The sequence below is a fragment of the Lynx canadensis genome, chromosome A2 (assembly GCF_007474595.2).
Source record: "Lynx canadensis isolate LIC74 chromosome A2, mLynCan4.pri.v2, whole genome shotgun sequence".
Classification (NCBI taxonomy): Eukaryota; Metazoa; Chordata; class Mammalia; order Carnivora; family Felidae; genus Lynx; species Lynx canadensis.
In genome coordinates this window covers 65,509,221-65,530,754 of record NC_044304.2, presented here as the reverse complement: position 1 = coordinate 65,530,754, position 21,534 = coordinate 65,509,221, and the positions used below count along the sequence as shown (strand labels likewise).

The 21,534-nt window shown below is 51.0% G+C and overlaps 1 protein-coding gene across 2 annotated transcripts in view; it reads left to right on the top strand.

Moving 5' to 3' along the window:
- Positions 1-21,534, top strand: part of COBL (cordon-bleu WH2 repeat protein) — a 272,018-nt gene that overhangs the window by 89,139 nt on the left and 161,345 nt on the right. For both annotated transcript variants that reach the window (XM_032592371.1, XM_032592370.1), the window contains exon 2: positions 10,841-11,041. In XM_032592371.1, the coding sequence (XP_032448262.1) occupies positions 10,841-11,041 (201 nt within the window). The remainder of the gene's footprint in view (positions 1-10,840; positions 11,042-21,534) is intronic.

Below are 21,534 nucleotides of genomic sequence, written 5' to 3'. Positions count from 1 at the left end.
CCGTCAGAGCACACGCTGTTCTAGAACACACTCTCGTTTCCTTTCCTCTAGTCCTGCTCACGTAGAGCTTTCTGCCCGATCCTTTGTTGTTGCTTCTGCAACCGTGCGTCTCTCCTTTGGATCTCAAGGCAGTCAGCTGCCTTGAGTTGCCCTGGCTCGTGAACGTGCCTTCCAGAGCTGTTAGTATGAGCGTGTGCATGTGTGTGTGCGTGCACGCGCATGCTCCCTGAGAGCAGGCACTGTTTGTTCAGTGCAGTTCCTAGGAAATGAACAAGGCCTTCCGTGGTCCAGTCCACGCTTAGGTCCCTGCCCTCCTTCATGGCACCCTTCCTGTAATTTGTATGACATCCCAAGTCCTTCCCTGCACATCCCCAGTCCTTCCCCGCCTCCGTGCCGTCTGAATGACCGTCCTTGCTGGGAACAGCCTCGTACCCACCCCGTCCTTGCCACCTCTGCCCGACTTTTCATATCACAGCTCACAAGTCACTTCCTGGACTCAGCCTACGTGGAGTGGCACTGCCTGTGTTCCTTCTCTCTGTATTTACCTGTGCTATCGCCTGTTTAATATCGGTCTGCTCTTGGAGACCATGAGCTCGTGGAGGGCCATGTAGAACTGTTACCAGGCTTGCTGGTTTTAGGACCAGAGCAGACTGACCTGTTTGCTTGGGAGATGATGGTCTTAGAGACACATGGCTCCTGCTTGCAGGACAGTTCCATAAGCGTGCAGAATAATGTTCCATGGCATCGCTATTAAACTCCTCTGTTATTTCTGGTCCTCTTTCTTACTTTTTTAACTTTATTTTATTTATGTTGAGAGAGAGAGTGCAAAAGCTGGGGAGAGGCAGAGAGAAGGAAAGAGAGAATCCCAGGCAGGCTCCATGCCACCAGCCCAGAGCCCAATGTGTGACTCGAACTCACGAACTGTGAGATCATGACCTGAGCCAAAACCAAGAGTCAGACGCTTCACTGGCTGCACCACCCACATGCCCCAGATCCTCTTTCTTCAATGCTTCCTCCAAACCACTACGGTCCCCAGGAATCAGCCAGAGTGTGACAGATGTGGAGTCAGATTCGGGAGGTCTGGGGCGAGGCCGGGACGGATGAGTCACGGCCTGGGACTCTCCCGCAGGCTCCACCCGCCTGCAGACTTCTCCCTCCAGTGGGGAAGAGGCGAGGCCTTGTCCAGCCGCTGGCAGGGGGGACCGGGGTGACACTGGCAGCCAGGTGACCCTGAGAACCAAGGCAGCTGGGTTCTAACGTTCAGAATCTTTTACGAGGAGGCAAACTTCCTGCTTTGGAAGAATCCTGGGCAGAGAATGGCACCCCCCTTTGGCCCATGGCGCAAATGGACCCATTTAGCCTGCGGGAGGCCAGTAACGGTGTGCTGGACTCGTCTCTGAAATTCCCTTTAGGCAGATACCGTTCAGCCTGCTTCCCACCTGGGCCCCCGGCCTGGTCACGGGCACAAGTCGCACAGGCGTGCCAGGGTGAGCCGGCATCAGCATGACCACCGGCCTCAGTGTCCACCAGTCTGAGACACTGGGAAAGTGCTTGAGGCCTAGAAGAAACAGCCGGCAGAGGTGCCCTTTGGACTCTGCTCCGGGGAATCAGAGTGGGGAGCGGTGGGGGTTTTCCCCTTTCAGTCCGCAGGCCCTGCCCGGCCGGGGCTCCTCCAGGCTGGCTGCGCGCCTGTGCGGTTAGGGTTTAACTCAGCTGCCTGGACTCCCGCCCTGGAATTTGCACTCGCTGGGCCCCGGCTGTGCCAGACGGGCAGCCCGCGGCGTCCTGCAGGGCCTGACTTTCAGGGAGCAGATCTCCTCGCTCCGGGATGGGCGTGTGCTAAAACCGAGGGGCGTTCCGATCCATGATCTTCGTTGGAAATGCCAGAGGTGTTTTTAGATGTATTATTTCGTTTTATGGTTTCTGCTGGGGCGCACCCAGCCTTTCACCTGGAGGGAGGGGAGGGAAGGGGGCTGTTTGTTCAGTGACTCATTCCCTGAGGTTCGTGGGAGCCGCCCCGCCTCCCCGTGGCTGTGGCGGCTTCCTTGTGCCAGTCGGGTCACCTGCCCTCCTAACTGCCCACGTGCTCCCTGGTGCTGGGTAGCCCAGACTGCACGGCACCTGCACGGACCTTCCAGAAAGAAGCAACGGCTTTTGAGGGCGAGTGAAGATGATCGGGTCCATGCGAACGGCAGCGGCCCTTCCCAGCTAGATGGTGCCGTGATTGTGGGTCAGGTGGAGACAGTGCACACTTTCAGGGGAGTTTGGCGGGGGGGGGGGGGGGGTCTTTCCACCTGGGCAGCTTCTGCTGTCGGACTGGCATACACTTACGTCCTCGAAAAGACCAGCCCAGCCCCAGGTATCGTGGGTGCTCCCTGGGTGGAGGAGGGTTCAAGGGGAGGCAACAGAGACCTTGTCACCGGCCACTCGTGCACAGTGAAGCCTAATCCAACAGCCTGCCCACCCTCTAGCCCTGCTCTTCAAGGGATCCCTTTCCTGGGGGGAGGGAGTCCAACCCTACCCACCCCCTCTGCTCTAAGCAGCCCCCAGCCTCCCTCCTCCCTCGTCAGGTTCGGCATCTGCCTTCTCGTTCTGCCAGCGTGCTGGCCAAAGAAACCCCATCAGTGTTGGGGAGCTACAGGTGGGAGCTGAAGGGTCCCCAGGAAGGAGCCCGGTGAGGGGCGCACGAGAGCCCCAACAGGAAGAATGACTGACGTGTCGGAACTGATAAAATTACCAGACCGAACAGCGAATCTCCTTAGGATGAAATCGTTGTGGTTGCATTGTGATAAAACACACACACCGTGAAATGGACTACGCCAACCGCTTTTAAGGGTGTGGTGGGTGGCACAGCCAGTCTCCCGAACTGCTCCTCTTGCAAAACTGAGACTCTGCTCACCGGAAGCTCCCCATCCAGCCCCCAGCCCCTGGCATCCTGCCTTCTGTTGTCTGTCTCTCTGAGCCTGACCCACTGTAGGAACCTCAAGTTTGGGCAACTCCTGCTGTATTTGTGTTCCTGTCACCAGCTTTATTCACTCAGTTATCCACGTTGTAGTGTGCTTCAGAATTTGTTTCCTTCTTAAGGCTGGATCATATTCCAGAATGTGTGTTTACCACTTTTTATTAGTTCATCTGGTCATGGGCGCTTCGATTGCTTCCACCTTTGGGGGACTGTGAATAATGCTGCTGGGAACCTGGGTGTGTCTTTTCAAGTCTCTGCTTTTTTGGGTACATGCAGATATCCGTTGTTTTACTGTGCTTTACTCTGTCGGGCTTCACAGATACCACATCCTTTATAAATCTTAGGTTCGTGGCGACCCGGAAACAAGAGAGTCTATTGGCGCCATTTTTCCAACAGCGTTTGCTGACTTCAGGTCTCTGTGTCACATTGTGGTAATTCTCGCAATATTTCATATTTTCTCATTACAGTAAAACCTTGGGTTGCTAGTCACTTGTCCTGCGAGTGTTCCACAAGATCAGTAAACGTTTCTGATAAATTTTAACTTCATAAATGAGCCGTGTCTTATAGTACGAGTGGAACGTGATGCCAAACGTCACATGATCACAACTGAGCCAATGGTTCTTGAAATTTGCTTTTACAAGTGCTTTGGATGACAAGCATGTTTCCAGAATGAATTATGCTTGCAAACCAAGGTTTTAGTGTATATTTGTTAGGTTGACCTGGGATCAGTAACATCAGGTCGATGTCCCTCTTGTCATTGTTCTGGGGTGTAACAAACCGCACCCAGATGAGAAAAGATGGTGAACTTAATGGATGAATGTCATGTGTGTTCGTCAGCTCCACAGCCCACCATTCTGGCCTTTCTCCCTCTCCTCAGACCTCCCTATTCCCTAAGACACAACAATGTTGAAATGAGGCCAGTTGTTAACCCTACAATGGCTTCTGCATGCTGAAGCAACAGGAAGAGCCACATGCCTCTCAGTTTTCATCAAAAGCTAAAATGATTAGGCTGAGTGAAGAAGGAGTGTCAAAGTCTGAGACAGGTGAAAAACGAGCCCTCTTGAACAAACAGCCAAGTTGTGAATGCAAAAGAACAATGCTTGAAGGAAATGAAAAGTGCTACTCCAGTGAACCACATGAATGACAAGAAAGCAAAGCAGCCTTATTGCTGATCTGGAGGAACTTTTGAAGGTCTGGATAGAAGATCAAACCAGCCTCAACACTTCCTTAAGCCAAAGCCCAATCCAGAGCAAGGCCCTAACTCTCTTCAGTTCTCTGAAGGCTGAGAGGCAAGGAAGCTGCAGAAGAGAAGTCTGAAGCTAACAGAGGTTGGTTCATGAGGTGTAAGGAAAGAAGTACAGTCTGTAACATGGAAGTACAAGGGGAGGCACAGCAGCCTGTCATCCAGAAGGTCTGGTGAAGATCATTAATGAAGGGGACTCCACTAGACGGATTGTCAGTGTAGACGAAACAGCCTTCTATTGGAAGTAGATGCCATCCAGGACTTCACAGCTAGAGAGAAGTCAGTGCCTGCCTTCAAAGGACAGCCTGACCCTCTGGAAAGGGGCTATTACAGCTGGTAACTTGAAGTCAAAGCCAATACTCCTTGATCGTTCTGAAAATCCTATGGCCCTTAAGAACTGTGCTAAATGTACTCTGCCTGTGCTCTTTAGATGGAACAAGAAAGCCCGGATGGTGGCACTTGTGTTTATAACATGGTTTGCTGGATATTTTAACCCTGCTATTGAGACCTACTGCCGAAAAAAAAGATGCCTTTCAAAATATTACTGCTTATGGATAATACAGCTGGTCACCCACAAGCTCTGATGAAGATGGAAATGAGATCAATCTTGTTTTCATGCCTGCCAACACAACATCCATGTTACCTACCATGGATCAAGCAGCAAGTTCAGATTTTTAAGTCTTCTTACTTAAGAAATATATTTCATAAGGCTATAGCTGCCACAGATAGTGATTCCTCTGATGCATCTGGGCAAAGCCAACTGATAGCCTTCTGGAGAAGATTCACTATTCTAGGTGCCATTAGGGACATGTGTGATTCATGGAAAGAGGCCAGAATATCAACATGAACAGGAGTGTGGAAGAAGTTGATTCCAGCCCCCTGGATGACTTTGAGGGGTTCCAGACTTCAGGGGAGGAAGCCAGTGCAGATGTGGCAGAAACAGTAAGAGAAGTGGAACCAGAAGAGGAGCCCAAAGATGGGACTGAATTGTTGCATCTCATGATACAACATGAGAACATAGAAGAGCAAAGAAAGCGGTTTCTTGAGATGGAATCCACTGCTGGTGAAGATGCTGTGAAGACTGTCAGAATGACAACAAAGGATTTAGAACATTCCAGAAACATAGCTGATAGAACAGCGGCAGCATTTGAGACAATGGATGTCAATTTGGAAAGAAGTTACCCTGTGGGTAAAATGCTATCAAATAGCATCACATGCTACAGAGGAATCATTCGTGAAAACAAGAGTCAATTGATGTAGCCAGGTTCATTGTCTTATGTTAAAAAATGGTCACAGCCACCCCACCCTTTAGCAGCCACCACTCCACCCTAATCAGTGAGCAGCCGTCAATGTCAAGGCAGGACCCTCCACCAGCAAAAAAGATGATGCCTGAAAGCTCAGATGGTGGTTAACATTTTTTAGCGATAACGTATTTTTAAAGTAAGGCATGCACTTTTAGGCAGAATGCTGTTTGCACACATAGAGACCACGGTGTAGTGTAAACGTAACTTTTATATGCACTGGGAAGCCCGGCAGTTCACTTGACTGGCTTTATTGTGATGTTTGCTCTGTTGCGGTGCTCTGGAACCAAACCCACACCAAGGTATTCCCGGACCCAGAGAGGAATTATGGTGGTTCTGTTTTCAACTTTTTGAGGATTTCCATACTGTTTTCCAAAGTGGCTGCACCAGGTTGCATTCCCACTAACAGTGCATGAGGGTTCCTCTTTGTCCACATTTTTGCTGAGGTTGACTATTTTCTTTCCTTTTTTTTGGATAGTGGCCATCCTAGGATAGGATAGGATAGGATAGGATAGGATAGGATAGGATAGAATAGAATAGAATAGAATAGAATAGAATAGAATAGAATAGAATAGAATCTGGGGCACCTGGTTGGCTCAGTCAGTTAAGTGTCCAACTCTTGATTTCAGCTTAGGTCATAATCTCATGGTTCGTGGGTTTGAGTCCCACATTGGGCTCTGCAGTCCTGCTTGGAATTCTCTCTTGCTCTCTCTCTGCCCCTCCCCTGCTTGCGCTCTCTCTCTCTCTCTCTCTCTCTCTCTCAAAATAAATGAATAAACTTAAAAAAATAATAATACAATACAACAGTGGTAGTTTGGGGTTCGTATTTTTCCATGATTTAGTATACTAGACCTGGATGTTTATACATACCACTGCCCAGCCGCCAGTGTCCCTCCCGGTGTCCCCAACAGAACTGAGGTCCAGAGAGAAGAGATCCAGGCGCAGTGGCTCAGATCCTGATGGACACACAAGATGACATCTGAGATAGAGACCCATTGGCCAGCAGAGACTAGGAGGAGGCCAGGGTCAGGCCGAGTCATGACCACAGTGCCTCTGCACCCCCCGCCCCCGCCACCCTCCCCACTGCAGGTGCTCAGGAACCCACTGGAGGGCTTCTTGGAGGCCGGGACTGCGGCTGTTTGTGGTTCTGAGCAAGGACCGCCATAGCTTTTGGAGAATGGGTGTCCTCAGTCTACGTGGGGGCTCCTCTCCCCTGCCTGCACTTGCCTCCACTTGGAAATGTCACTGTCATCCCAGACCCAGGTCATAGAAAGCCATCTGGTCATCACCTCCCAGAGCTTGTTCTCCGATAACCTGCTTTGAGCCCTTGTACGAGAGTCAGAGGCCGGGAACCACAGACACGGTGGAGTCCCCCTCCTCTCGAGGGCCCCTCCCCTCCGTCTTCCTCCTGCGGTCGCTCTGTCCATGCACCCTCCCCACGAGGTACCTCACCCCTCATTCAGTATGTCCCCAGAACTGAGATGTTTCTGCTTACTGTTCTGGCCGTCTCCATCAGGGCTCCCCCCTACGCGGCTCCCCGCAGCTGTTCCCATACTTGTTCTTGAAGATCATCAAGGATCTCCACCGGCTACGGATTAGTTAGCTCCTTGGCTCACTTCCCAACCAGACCCTATTTTCTGCAGCCGCTGGGCCTCTCTCTGGACAAAACAGATTCCCTCCCCTTTCTCAGTGACCTTGACAAAGATAATCCCCAACTATTTTCGGGATGCTGGTATTTGGAACCACCTGAACACTCTTCCCCAACCAGCAAAACGAGAGCAGCAAATCTCTGTTCCCATAGACGAGGATCCAATGAGATAAAGCGGGTTTAGGAAAACCACAGCGCTCTGGTGGCCTGTCGGGCAGTGTACTCAACCCGAGATGCTGTTTTCATGTCTCCTCCTATGATGTGCGTTACAGGTTTATTTTTCTTCCCCTCCGCCTACCAGGGACATTTCCCCTCCCTTCCTCCCCTTCTCTCCCGTCTCCAAATTCTGGCCTTTCTCTGGACCAGCCGCCCAAGCTTTCTCCGTAGGTGGACGCCCAGTATTACAGTCTTGACAGATTTCCTCAATATCATCCTTGCCTCAAGATCTTCCAAGTGTGCTCTGTCCCTTGTAGGCTGAAACTCTATATAGTTTTCACCCTTGTCAACATCTTCATCATCAATATCATCAATAAGTGTTTGTAAATACCTAAAGATACGAGGACCCTGTTGCGACTCTAAACAGCCTCAGTAAAGCATCTGCAGTCTTCCAGAGACATGAAATGATGAGGCAGCAAGATTGCTACCTGGGCAGATGAATGGCAATGAGGGCGGCTGTATGTGTGCAGGGCCTAAGGCTGGCGTCGAGCGGCTTTCTCGGCCTGAGGTCCGTGCGCTCACGGACACACACAGCTTCTGAAGTGGGCCGTGACTCCATCTACCCATCAGGCATCGTGTCTGGTGTGGAAATTTCTCGTGTGCGCTCCTCAAAATGCGCAGATATTATTCTGTGAAATCAAAACACGGAGTCACAACTTTATCGGCACATAGCGTCATGATCTGTCAGTTGCCTTCGTCAAGTGATACGGAAATTGCAACTAGAGCCACGTGCCATTTTGATGTTAAGGAGCCTCTGTTCGAAAGAAACGTTGCCGTCTGGAGCACCTGGGTGACTCTCAGTGGGTTAATAAGCGCCTGACTCTTGGTTTCCACTCGGGTCATGATCTCACAGTTCCTGGATTCAAGCCCCATGTCAGGCTCCGTGCTGATGGTGCAGAGCCTGTTTGGGGTTCTCTCTCTCCCCATCCCTCTTTCTCTCTCTCTCTCTGCCCCTGCTTGCTCTCTGTCTCTCTCAAAATAAATAAACTTACTTAAAAAAAAATGTCATCCATTAACATAACCCCGGCTCTTAGGTAATTCAGATTTGATTGGCCCACGGTGGGGACTTGGGCCCTGGGAAAACTTCCCAAGTGCTTCTTCAGCATAGCCAGGAGGGGTCCCCTGGTCTCAGCCTGTGTCCTTAAGCCCAGAGCACACAGAGGCGTCTCAGATGTGGTTTTTCGCTGTGTCTTCAAGAGATCAAAGCATACGGGACAGGGTGTATGGTGAGGCACAGACAGGGGGCACGCTTGTGGGTTTTCCAGGGGCAGGGAACATGAGACCCGTTGCCAGCCAAGTGGGGGAAGGGGAAGGGAGATTTGGGATCGAGGGTCCGGGGAGAGCCCTGCCTTCCCAGTGGCACCGGTAGCTATGGCCCTGCAGGGGACAGGTATGTGATGGCCTGGAGTCTGGCATGGAGTCCCAGAGCCCAAATGGAAGCACCCTGACTGACGGTGTTTGCTGTGAAGCAGTTCAGAGCCTTTTTGGATCTATTATTATTTTCTCAGAAAGAGCCAGACATCCATTTTGTTAGTGTGAAATGTTCCAGGTTTTTCACTGTTGGCTGAGGTCCGTGTGTGTGCCCAGGCAGATGCATGCACACACGTAACACCGAGCTGGACAAAATGCATCCCGGGGTGTCCTTGCAGCCTGCGGGGTTGCAGCTCTTGCATGGGGGTGTGATCGGGGTGCGGAGAAAGGGGTGAGAAAATGCACGCCTCGCAGTGGGTGCTGGGTTCCCGGCAGGTGGAGGGAACCCCAGGAGGCAGCAAGATGGCCTGGTGGAGGCTAGGTGGTCGGGGACATGGCTTTTATACCGACGTCAGTGATGAGAGCTGGGGTGGCTGCTTGGGGAGATTCTTTTTTGTTAATTCTTTTTTAATGGCTCTTTATTTTTGAGAGAGACACAGGCATAGAGCGCGAGCAGGGGCGGGGCAGAGAGAGAGGGAGACACAGAATTGGAAACACGCTCCAGGCTCCGAGCCGCCAGCACAGAGCCCAACACAGGGCTTGAACCCACAAACCATGAGATCATGACTTGGGCCAAGATCAAGAAGTGGGTGCTTAACCCACAGAGCCCCCCAGGTGCCCCAGATGTAAGGTTTTTAACGAGAAAAAAGGAAATAAATTTGTGTCTACGTTTCACAGTAGAGGGTAAGCCTTGAATGTCACTCCTAATCCTTGTGTTAACCAGTGACATGAATGGCAGTAGTTTGTGGCCTTTTCTGAATCCCATTTGCTATTTTCTCCCCAATTTTAAGCGGCCTCTTTTGTTTTACAAGCAATACACAAAATTAGGAAATGCATAGCAGTGAAAAGAGCCAAACCCTATGCTACCCGTCACCCATTCTTCGGTGCCTCTTTCTGGACTGCTTATGATCCATTGCTACAATGGGTAACTCTTAAAAATGGGATTTTCCATAACTGATAATAATTGTTTTTTAAAAAAATCCCTATCAAGCACTGTGGCATATCAAATTATATACTTTTAAAGTATATTTAACTAGTACCAGCACAGGGGCTTCTGGGTGGCTCAGTCACTTAAGTGAAGTCTTTGACTTTGGCTCAGGTCATGATCAGGTCGTGGGTCTGAGCCCGTGTCCAGCCCAGTGCTCTGCACTGACAGAGCAGAGCCTGCTTAAAATTCTCCCTCTCCCCCTCTCTCTGCCCCTCCCTCAATCGTGCTTTCTCTGCGTCTCCCTCTCTCTCTGTTCCTCCCCTGCTCACATACTGTCTCTGTCTCTCTCTCTCAAAAATAAATAAAGATTAAAAAAATAATAAAAAATAAAAAAGATTGTTCTGAAGGAGACTTTAGACCTGTTACCTTTCGGTGGATTGGCAGGACTTGGGGTGGGGGGGATAAGGTGGGCAGGAGTGGCCCCTGGGGTCGGGATGTCTGCTTTCCATTCCTATTCTGACACCCCGATAACCAGGGGCCTTCAGGGGAGCTGCAGATCTCTTGGACCCCCAGTTTTCTCAGCTGCCAAATATCCTGAAGACTGAACGAGGTGACCTGCCCAAGGCTGTTATTAGCGTGGGTCCTGATGCTGGGAAGACGATTACAAAAATACTTCTGTAAAGTAAGGTCCTTATGTATAAATAAATGTCTACACAAGCAGGCTTCTCTGAGGACCGAGAAAAACTTGTAAGAATGATTTGTCGGGTGGGGCATCCAGGGGGCTCATCAGGTTAAGCGTCCGACTCTTGAGCTCGGCTCAGGTCATGATCTCACGGTTGGTGAGTTCGAGCACTGACAGCTCAGAGTTCGTTTGGGACCCTCTCCCTCCCTCTCTCTGCCCATCTTCTCACTCGCACTCTCTATGTCAGAATAAATAAATACACGTTTAGGGGAAATAAAGAAAAAAAAAAGAATGATTTTTCAGGAGGAAGCATCCTCACGGGTGATTGTATGGACTCCGAAGTCGGGAGCTGCCCCCTCACCCCCTCTTTCTGTGCCGCCCCTGCTTCAGGAGGAAGACGAAGGGTCGCGCCCCTCCTCCGCCTGGGAAGCCGGCCACCCCGAACGCGCACGGTGGACAGACACTTCGCCGAGACGTGTCGCCCGGCCCTCCACAGAGCCTGCTGCACATGGAGAGCCTGGAGAACAGCTCGGTGGCCGTCACCGTGGTTCTGCCCAGCGGGCTGGAGAAGAAGAGCGTGGTCAGCGGCAGGTAAGGGCCCTGGCGCCTCGGGGCGGGGGGGGTGGGGGTCACTGCCATCCAGCCTCGGGTCCAAGGAGAACCGAAGAGTGGATCCTGAGAGACTGTGCTCGCTCCCTTGTGGGGCAGGATCTGGGGCCCCCGGGGTACAAATCTGGGCCTGGGTGACAGTGTGGAATGACCGCATGCCCCCCCATCCTCCTTCGAGAGCAAGGGCTGCGCAGCTCAGTCCTGGGAGAGGGTAAGCTCAGGGGAGGGGGCCCAGCAGCACCCGGAGTCCGCATCCCGGGCGCTGAGGTTATACAGGCGGGGAGGCCCTCCGAGTGACCACTGACGGTCTGGCCCCCGGAAGTATAAATACACGGATCAGATTTCCAAACACAACTTCCAGAGCAACTTTAGACTGATGGCTAAAACCCAACCCATGGATCTTAAGTTTTAAAAAAAATTTTAACGTTTATTCACCCTGGATAGACAAAGAGAGACAGAACATGAGTGGGGGAGGGGCAGACACAGAATCGGAAACAGGCTCCAGGCCCCGAGCTGTCAGCACAGAGCCCGACGCGGGTCTCAAACTCACAAACCGTGAGATCATGACCTGCGCCGAAGTCGGACGCTTAACCGACTGAGCCACCCAGGCGCCCCATGTATTTTAAATTTAAGGCGAACAGTTTTCAGCCCCGAGATGCCCACCTGAATCCTTTGTGAGATCTGATCCGCCCAGGAATGTGCCTGAGGTCAGGGTTACGTGCCCTTCTTCCCACGTCAGCCACAGAAGGCAAAAGGGAGACATTGGCAAAGCTTCCTGCAATCATAGGGTTAAGAATTTCAATACTGATAGAATTTCTGATTTTTTCCCAAAATATATCATTACAGTGATCAATTTTGTGCTACTATCTTTTTAAATGTTTATTTATTTCTGAGACAGAGCGTGAGCGGGGTGGGGCAGAGAGAGAGGGAGACACAGAATCCGAAGCAGGCTCCAGGCTCGGAGCTGTCAGCACAGAGCCCGACGTGGCGCTCGAACTCACTGACCGTGAGATAATCAGCTGAGCCAAAGTCGGAAGCCCAACCCACTGAGCCCTCCAGGCGCCCCAATTTTGAGCTACTATTGATGTCACTGATAACTCTATTTTAACAAAGTCACAGGAACACAGACGTTAAATCTCAGTGTTCATACAGTTTTTACAATAGAGTGATACAGTAATCAAGTATAGAGACTTTGAAGCATAAAGATAGATTTGTCTAATTCTGAGGCAGGAGTGAATAGAAGTCCTGTTTCTTGGAAAACGAGAACAAGAAGTGATTGAACATATTTCAATCCTTCAGTGCTCAGATCTACTTTTTAGAATGGGTAGTGGTGGAAATCACGTCACTGTGGGTGGCTTTTATTCTTGGCGAAGCATTGAAGACAGCAGTGGAACACTTTTTTTTTTTTTTAAGTTTATTTATTTTGAGAGAGAGAGAGAGAGAGAGCGAGAGAGCGTGTGAGTGAGCAGGTGGGTAAGGGGCGGGGGGGAGAGAGAGAGAGAGAGAGAGAGGGAGAGAGAGAGAGAGAGAGAGAGAGAGAGAATCCCAAGCAGGCTCCACACTGTCAGTGAAGAGCCCAACGTGGGGCTGGATCCCATGAGTCACGAGATCATGACCTGAACCTAAATCAAGAGTCAGATGCTTAACCAGCTGAGCCACCCAGGCGCACTTGTATTTTAAAATGTCAGTATTTAGGGGGCGCCTGGGTGGCTCAGCCGGTTGTGTGTCTGACTTCGGCTCACATCGCGAACTCACGGTTCATGGGTTCAAGCCCCGCGTTGGGCTCTGTGCTGACAGCTCGGAGCCTGGAGCCTGCTTCGGATTCTGTGTCTCCTTCTCTCTCTCTGCCCCTCCTCTGCTCATGCTCTGCCTCTCTCTTTCTCTCAAAAATAAATAAACGTAAAATTTAAAAAAAATTTTAAATGTCAGTATTTAGATTCTCCCTGAAATTTTATGCTTTGCAGCTGTTTATACTGAAAATTCTAGGTGGCAACTCGATGTGCACAGGGCTACGTACACCTTAAAAATTGCTTCATGAGGTGTGCAAGCAGGGACCGGAAACAGCCTCGGTGTATGGCTGGGAGGGGAGCTGTTGAGTTGTGGGACACGGCATCTTCTCCCATGCTAGGCGATGTCAGCCTGTTTCCCAGGGTGGTACCGCTCGCCCCCACGCCCGGCGTGGCGCTCGCCCCCCGGGGGAACCCAGCAACCGGGCTTCATGCGACAGGGGGTTCCAGTGACAGGAGTTTCCGGTTTCTTTGTTTCACAGAGAGGTCTGTGTCCTCAGTACATTTCTCCCGCAGAACTTTCGCTTGAGGCACACGCCACATTATTCTAGATTTACAAACGAATAGGTGCATGACGTTCTATTAGCAAACGTATGACGGTTTACTCGCCGTCCTTGTATTCTCAACCCAGTTTTTAGTTACGCTGAAAAATACCATTTTACTGAGGTAGGATTAAGATATAAAAACTGTGAATATTGACTGTGACCTACCCGATGGGCCTGTAGCTAAGTGCACCCCCGTGAAACCACTGCCACTGTCAATCTGCTTCCGTATTTTTTAGGAAAGTGGCCTCTGAGTCCTGTCGCGATACTCTCATATGTGCGAACGCACGCAGAGAGACAGAATGCCTGCCTGACAAGTACAAATATTATTTTGAAAGTCATTTTCTTTCTTTACATATATATTTTTTAAATTTTTTTTAATGTTTATTTATTTTTGAGAGGGAGAGAGAGGGAGAGAGGAGCAGAGAGAGAGAGACATGGAGACAGAACTGGAAGCATACTCCAGGCTGGGAGCTGTCAGCACAGAGCCCGACACGGGGCTTGAACTCACGAACCGTGAGATCATGACCTGAGCTGCAGTCGGATGCTTAACCAACTGAGCCACCCAGGCGTCCCCATTTTCTTTTTTTGGTTTATTTATTTTTTTATTTATTTTGAGAGAGAGAGAGAGAGAACACACACACAAGTGCAAGCAGGGGAGGGGCAGAGAGAGGGAGAGAGAGAGAGTCCCAAGCTCCCATGCAGGCTCCGCACCTTCAACGCAGAGCCCGACGCGGGGCTCCATCTCACAAACCGTGAGATCGCGACCTGAGCCGAAACCAGTCGTCAGATGCTTAACCGACTGAGCCACCCGGGCGCCCCCGAACACCATTTCCAAACTGAACACGTTCTTCCAATTTTATCCTTAAAAAAATTTCTTTTCCTTACAAAGTAGAAACTACCACTGGGTAGTTTGTAGCCAGGAGAATACGGGCAGCTTTAACGAGGGATATGAAAACACTTTCCTCTTTCCCAGCAGTGAAGTATAACCCTTTCTCCCAGGCTTCCTGCGGGATTAAGTGAGTCAGAGCTGCAGCCTGTGGGCTTTCGTAACTGGGTCCTTGGCATCGTGACCCTTGCTGATACAGCAGGTGCTTGCTTGGGGAACTGGTTTTATATGTCACACTCTTTAATAATACCCGAGCGGGTTGAAGTCCCAATTCCTGACCCTTGCCTCAAATAGATTTACTAATTACTAATCGATGTGGTTTCTCTCTCCGGTTTTTCTAGAGAACATGTCCCATAGTTCATGGGACAAGCAAGCAGTTTGTAATTTGTAATCAGCCCCTTAAGCATGCTTTCTCGCTAGGAAAGATTCTCCTAGAGAAAACATTAGTTCATTGCAGTCTGATGATGGCGTTCTGTGTATGACTGATGTTTGTACTTTTTTTTTTTTTTAAGCTTCCTTTGGATTTAGAAACTTAAATGAAAGACTCAGTCTGTTCTTATAGAAATTATGACATAAGAATTCTTGTTCTGGGCCGTTCTTTTTTGTTTTTTTAAGTTTATTTAATTTTGAGAGAGAGAACACACACACACACACACACACACACACACACCACACACACACACACACACACACACAACTTGGGAAGGAGCAGAAAGAGAGAGAGAGAATTCCAAGCATGCTCAGTGCAAAGCCTGACACAGGGCTTAGTCTCACGAACCGTGAGAACATGATCTGAACCCAAATCAAGAGTCGAACGCTCAACCGACTGAGCCGCCCAGGCGCCCCTGTTCTTTCTGGGCCATTCCTAAGAGAAATGCTGCGGTCTGTGTTTAGGAATGGTGTTACCAGCACGGCACGCGGGTAGTAAACGAGGCCACCAATTCAGTTCCATCGCTTTAGCTGGGGCACACTTAACGAAAAGACCTTTGAAAAGACCTTAGCCGAAAGAGAGCCTCATAAGCTGTGTCAGCCTAGTCTAGAATGTTGGGGCTGTGTCTTTCGACGTGGGAAATCAGGTCCATGTTGGCACATAAACCCAGGAGGCCCCAGGGCAGGAAAAGGCCGATGTTCCCTCTGCGGAAACACAGGAAATCTCCCTCGGAATTCATTCCTGCGATTCTTCCAGCAGAGGCCGTTGGACCCCCTTCCCCACAGATGCACTTAAAATTGTTCAGGGGTTTTCGGGCCCCAGAGCTTCTGGAACAGCACAGGCTCTCATAGCACAGGCATTGGGTTTCTCGTTCCTTCTGGAGAGAGCATACCTGTTCCAAGGTAAAGGGGAGGGAGGCCGTGAGCCGCCATCAGCTCTGAGGTGCCTTCACCCCCCGCCCCCCGACGTGTTGGGGAAGCCTCTCCCGAGGAGCCCGGGGCTCTGGGGGCCAAAGGAAGCTTGCTCTTCTCTGCTGCTCAGCGAGCTGAGGAGGTGAGGTGAAAAAGGCCAGTTCTGGTGCTGGGGAGGCAGCCACAAGAAGGCAGCTCCCTAAATAGCTGGCTAACAAGTTCGTTTGGTTTAATTGATTGACGTTTCTGTTTGGGCAATATCTTCTTTTAGAACACTTTTAATTTTTCTAGAACAGCTGTAGTTCCCTCGAATTGAGAGGAAAGCACAGAGATTTCCCTGCCCCCCCACCCCCCTCCATGCATGATCTCCCCTCTTGTCTACGTCCCCCCCTTCCTTACAGTCAGGAAGCCTGCCGGACACATCCTCCTCCCCCAAAGTCTGTCGTCGATGACCTTGCGGGACCATCTTTCTTTTTTTCTTTTTTAATTTTTTGTAACGTTTATTTATTTACTTTTGAAAGAGAGAGGGAAGGAGGGAGACACAGAATCCGAAACAGGCTCCAGGCTCCGAGCTGCCAGCACAGAGCCTGATGCAGGGCTCGAACCCACAGACCGTGAGATCACGACCTGAGCCAAAGTACGATGCTTCACCGACGGGGCCACCCAGGCGTCCCCCAAACACCTAACTTTTCTGGAGCACTAGGAGGAGGACATCCCAGCAAGCAGAAGGAAATAAAACTCACTTGCAAAATGACCCGTTTGTACAAGAGACGGGGAGATCCAAGGGCCCGGACGTGAGGCAGCCGTGTGGGGCCGAGTCTCCTGAGCGCCCCGGGTCCCCATCAAACAAGATTACGAATGCCTCTGGGGACACAAAGCTCTGTTCCAGTGCCAAGCAAGTCGTGAGGAAACGGGCACATCAGAGCATTCATTTTCCTCAAGTAAAGGGAGCACTAGTCTTCTGTTAAAAGCAGCGTGCAGATTTCACGTGCATGTTTAACATAAACACTAACATAACTTGAAAGATAACTGGGCTGCAATGCCTGGGGGGCCAGTCAGTTAGGGTCAGACTTCGGCTCAGCTCTTGATCTCACGGTTCATGAGTTCCAGCCCCGCACCAGGCTCTGCTCTCAGCACAGATCTCGCTTCACTTCCAATCTTCTCTCTGCCCCTCCCCTGCTCATATTCTCTCTCTCCCCCTCTCAAAAATAAATAAGCATTTTTTAAAATGTTAAACATGAAAATTTCACACGCATGTATAAAATAAACGCTAGCAGGCGCCTGGGTAGCTCAGTTGGTTAAGCGTCCAATTGTGGCTCAGGTCATGATCTCACGGTTTGTGAGTTTGAGCCCCGCGTCGGGCTCTGTGCTGACAGCTCAGAGCCTGGAGCCTGCTTCCGATTCTGTGTCTCCCTCTTTCTCTCCCCCTCCCCTGCTCTCTCTCTCTCTCTCAAAATTAAACAAACCTTGAAAACATTTTTTTTTAATCAAGATAAGAGGGGCACCTGTGTGACTCATTCAGTTAGGCGTCTGAGTTTGGCTCAGGTCGTGATCTCACAGTTGATGAGTTCGAGCCCCACATCGGGCTCTGTGCTGACAGCTCAGAGCCCAGAGCCTGCTTCAGATTCTGTGTCTCCCTCCCTCTCTCTCTTTGCCCCTCCCCTGCTCACACTCTGTCTCTCTCTCTCTCAAAACTATAGAAATATTAAAAAGTAATAAAATAAAATAAACACTAACATAACTTTCAAGGTAATTGGGCAGAGGCACCTGGGTGGCTCAGTCAGTTGAGTGTCTGACTCTTGATTTGGGCTCGGGTCATGATCCCAGGGTCGTGGAATCGGGCCCTGCGTCAGACTCGACGCTGAGTGTAGAAACCGCTTGGGATTTTCTCTCTCTTCCTCTCCTCCCTGCCTCCACTCATGCTGTCTCTCTCAAAAAAAAAAAAAAAAAAATTACACATAATCGACTGTGAATCAGCTCCCCCCCAGGGGGCGCATTGGCTCACCTGACACGTAAGAAGCAAAAGCCTGCTTGTGTTATGACCTGGACGCAGGAGGCTCCAGACTTGCAGAAAGATGTCCTCCAAGATAGAGGTCAAGGATGATGAGGTCCAAGTTCCGAGAGAGCACAAATTACGTGGGGAGAGCCTAACCAGCCTGCACCCATGTTGATATTACCTGTCCACACCTCCCCAGGTAACAGCCCGTGGCCAGAAAACTTATCAGGCTCTCCAGCCTCTGCACGTTTCTCTCTAGGTCAAGGTGTTCCGACCAGCATGGTTTTGCAAACAGTTTGAAAAGCCTTAGAGAGGGCACGTCCGTCCAGTTGGCGTAACCCCATCTGTCCCCAGGGTCACGTACTGAGACCACTTGCAGGCTGTGGTGGCTGCCTGGCCCCGCGAGGCATTTGGGTTCTGTGAGGGTGTGGCCAGCAGGATTTGGGGACTCTGGTGCCGCCATCCTGATGACTTGGCTTCAGACTTGTACGTGAGGTGAAGGTTCCCCTGGTCATTTTGCTGCCGTCTCGTTCCCTCCGGCCTCACTTGACGGGCCCGGGACCAGACCCTAGTCGGTGACCCTAGCCTTGAACGTAGAGCCCTGTCTCTGACCCACGAGCTTCTCTGGCTGAGGGCTTCTTCAGTCTCCTGTCCCTTCATTGTCCTTTTGTGTGTCCTGCCTGTGTGTTCCTTTGTACCCGACCTTGTCTGTCGGGACCGCCTCTTGGCTGGCCCCGCGCACGCCTTGCCATGCCCTGCCCCTCTGATGCCACACGGAGCTGGCATCTGGACGGGCTCTCTTGTAGCTAGATCTTGCCTTACTCAAGACTTGGGAATCCTACTGGCCTCTTACGAAAGGCCAGTAAGAAACTAGGCTGCGTTCGACCAGTTTCGGGTTCAACGGTTCGCCCCAGGTCACGATCTCATGGTTCGTGAGTTCAAGCCCCACACTGGGCTCAGTGCGGACAGTGTGGATTCTCTCTCTCTCTTTTTCTCTGCCCCGCCCCTGCTCTCTCTGTCTTTCAGAATATAAATAAACTAAAAAACTGAGTAAATAAATAAAAGAAATACAAATTCCCAGACCAGTCCTGGTGAATCAGAAACTCTGAGTGGAGCCCAGCAATCTGACCTTTAATACACCCCAAATTTCAGATTATATGTTAAACTCCAAGAACCCCGGCTGCAACACATGCCACTGGCTGTGCGAGAACGAGCTGGAGAAGTGCGCAGTCCCCGAGAGGGAGCCCAGGGTCTCACTGGCAGGATGGCAGGAAGAAGGCAGGAATTAAGGTTAGCCTATGCAGCTCAGGAATGACCCTCAGGAGCCTGACCACAGTCAGGCTTTGCAGTGTAGATGAGAGCGCATCCCAGAGAGGGGCAAGCTTTGCCATATAGACAAGAGTGCGTCCCAGAGAGGAACAGGCTTTGCGGTGTAGACAGGATTGCGTCCCAGAGAGGGACAGGCTTTGCGGTGTAGACAGGAATGTATCCCAAAGAGGGGCAGGCTTTGCAGTGTAGACGAGAGTGCATCCCAGAGGGGGCAGGCCTTATGGTGTACACAGGAGTGCGTCCCAGAGAGGGGCAGGCTTTGCGGTGTAGACAGGAGTGCGTCCCAGAGAGGGGCAGGCCTTACGGTGTAGAGAGGAGTGCATCCCAGAGAGGGGCAGGCCTTACGGTGTAGACAGGAGTGCGTCCCAGAGAGGGGCAGGCCTTACGGTGTAGACAGGAGTGCATCAGAGAGGGGCAGGCCTTACGGTGTAGACAGGAGTGTGTCCCAGAGAGGGGCGACTCATTACCTCGACTCGTCGCCTGGCCCAGCTCGCCGAGAGTAGGATGACGTGGCCTCTCTGACTTCCCAGCCCCACGGTCCCCAAGACCCCTCTCCCTTTCTCTGGTCCTGAGTGCCTCTGCATCTGGCAGGACTGTGGGCACAGGCTGACCATCACTCTGCCAGGATTTGTAAAAGAACCACGTGAAAGAGGACTGGCTTTTCCTTATCAATTTTTTTTTTTTTTTTAAGAGAGAGAGGGAGCATGTGCACAAGTTGGGGAGAGGGGCGGGGTGGGGGTGGGGAGAGAAAGACACAGAAACCGAAGTAGGCTCCAGGCTCCAGGCTCCAGGCTCCGAGCTGTCAGCACAGAGCCCAATATGGGGCTCAAACCACAAACCGTGAGACCATGTACCTGAGCCGAAGTCAGACATTTAACCGACTAAGCCACCCAGACGCCCTTGTAATTGTGTTTTTTAAAAGAAAGATGTGGGGAAAAATCGTATATCCTTTTTAAACTTAAAAACAGAGATCGCCACAAATACCAGGAAGTAAATATCATTCCTACGTTAGGAGCAGTTAAGAGGCATTTGGGGAACAGATTAAAGAAGCCGGAGGGAAAAGCGATATTGAGGAGCAGTCGGGAGACGAAACTCTGGAGATCCGCCGCGTGACCCCTGCACCCCTAACATCTGCCACGCGACCCCTGCACCCCTAGCATCTGCCACGTGACCCCTGCACCCCTAGCATCTACCGTGTGACCCCTGCACCCCTAGTAATGTGGTTTGGGGTGATCAGTCCTCTAGTACTTGGGATCAGAGAGAGAGAGAGAGAGAGAGAGACCCTGCAAAGGGTGTTCATGTTAGTCTTAGTTCGGACTGCCTTAAAATACTAGACACTGGGGTCTTCAACAACACACATGGCTTCTCGGAGCTCTGGCGCCTGGAAGTCAAGGTCACAGTACAGGCGGGTAGATTTCCTTCTGAGGCATCATCCTGGGTCATAGGCAGCTGCCATAGCTCTGTGCTCATGACCACCTCTTTGTGGGTACACAGAGCAAGCTCTCTGGTGCCCCTTCTTATAAGGACACTAATCCTACCGGATTATTACCACCCTATGGCCTCCTGTAACCATAATCCCATCCTTAGAGGCCCCGTCTCCAAATATGTTGGGGGTTAGGGATTCAACATGAATTTGGGGAGGACGCAGTTGTCCCCAGCAGTGTTAATGCAGGGTGTGCTTTGGGTGCTTAGCATTGATGGTCTAGACAGCTTTCTTAATACACCTGATTCTTCGTTTGACATTGTGAGCCTGTCTGATTGCCTTAGTTTGCTTCATTGTAAGATTGGGGAAACTTCACGGTGCAGTGTCTCAAGGATGCCACTTGGAATCTTGGCATTTGCTGAGAGCAGGAGGGAGCTCAGCCACATACAGATGGGATGTCTGCTCTGAGCCGGGTACAGCATCTCACTGCACAGAATCCCAAAGCAGAAAAGACAGGAACGAGTCAACTCATGTATTTTGCAAACACATCACATTAACGAATGCCCGACACTGTGCTTAGTGCCTCACAAGTGTTCATTGACTTAAGTCTCTAACAAGTGGACGCTGTCATTAATGCCCTCACTGGTGAGGAAACTGAGGCACGGAGGGCAGGTCTGAGAACTGGTGAGTGGCGGTGCTGGGACAGCATCCTGGGGAAGCTCCCCTCAGGTGCCTCACTAAACTGCTCTGCTCCCATGGGAAGGATGCCCACACTTCACACGGCTGGTGTGTGCAAAGCTGCACATCAGGGTCAGGTGTTGCTGCATCCAAGGGCAGGGAGCGGGGGAGGTAAGGAGGGGTCAGGCTCAGGATGTGAGGAGAATGTGTACAAGTAAGCAGGCAACCTCTTCCTGTCTCCAGAAGTTTCTTAACAGATAACCTCTTCCAGTCTCCAGAAGGTTCTAAGCAGGCAACCTTTTCCAGTCTCCAGAAGGTTCCAAGCAGGCAATCTTCTCCATTCTCTGGAAGGTTCCTTCCTGTGGCCCAGTGGCATAGGGACTTGCTACAACCCCAGGAGGGCACACACCGATACCCCATTGGAGAAGCTGTCAGCTCTCCACAGGTGAATCTGTAACAGAAGCCCACGGGGACCAGGAGGTGCCTCTGC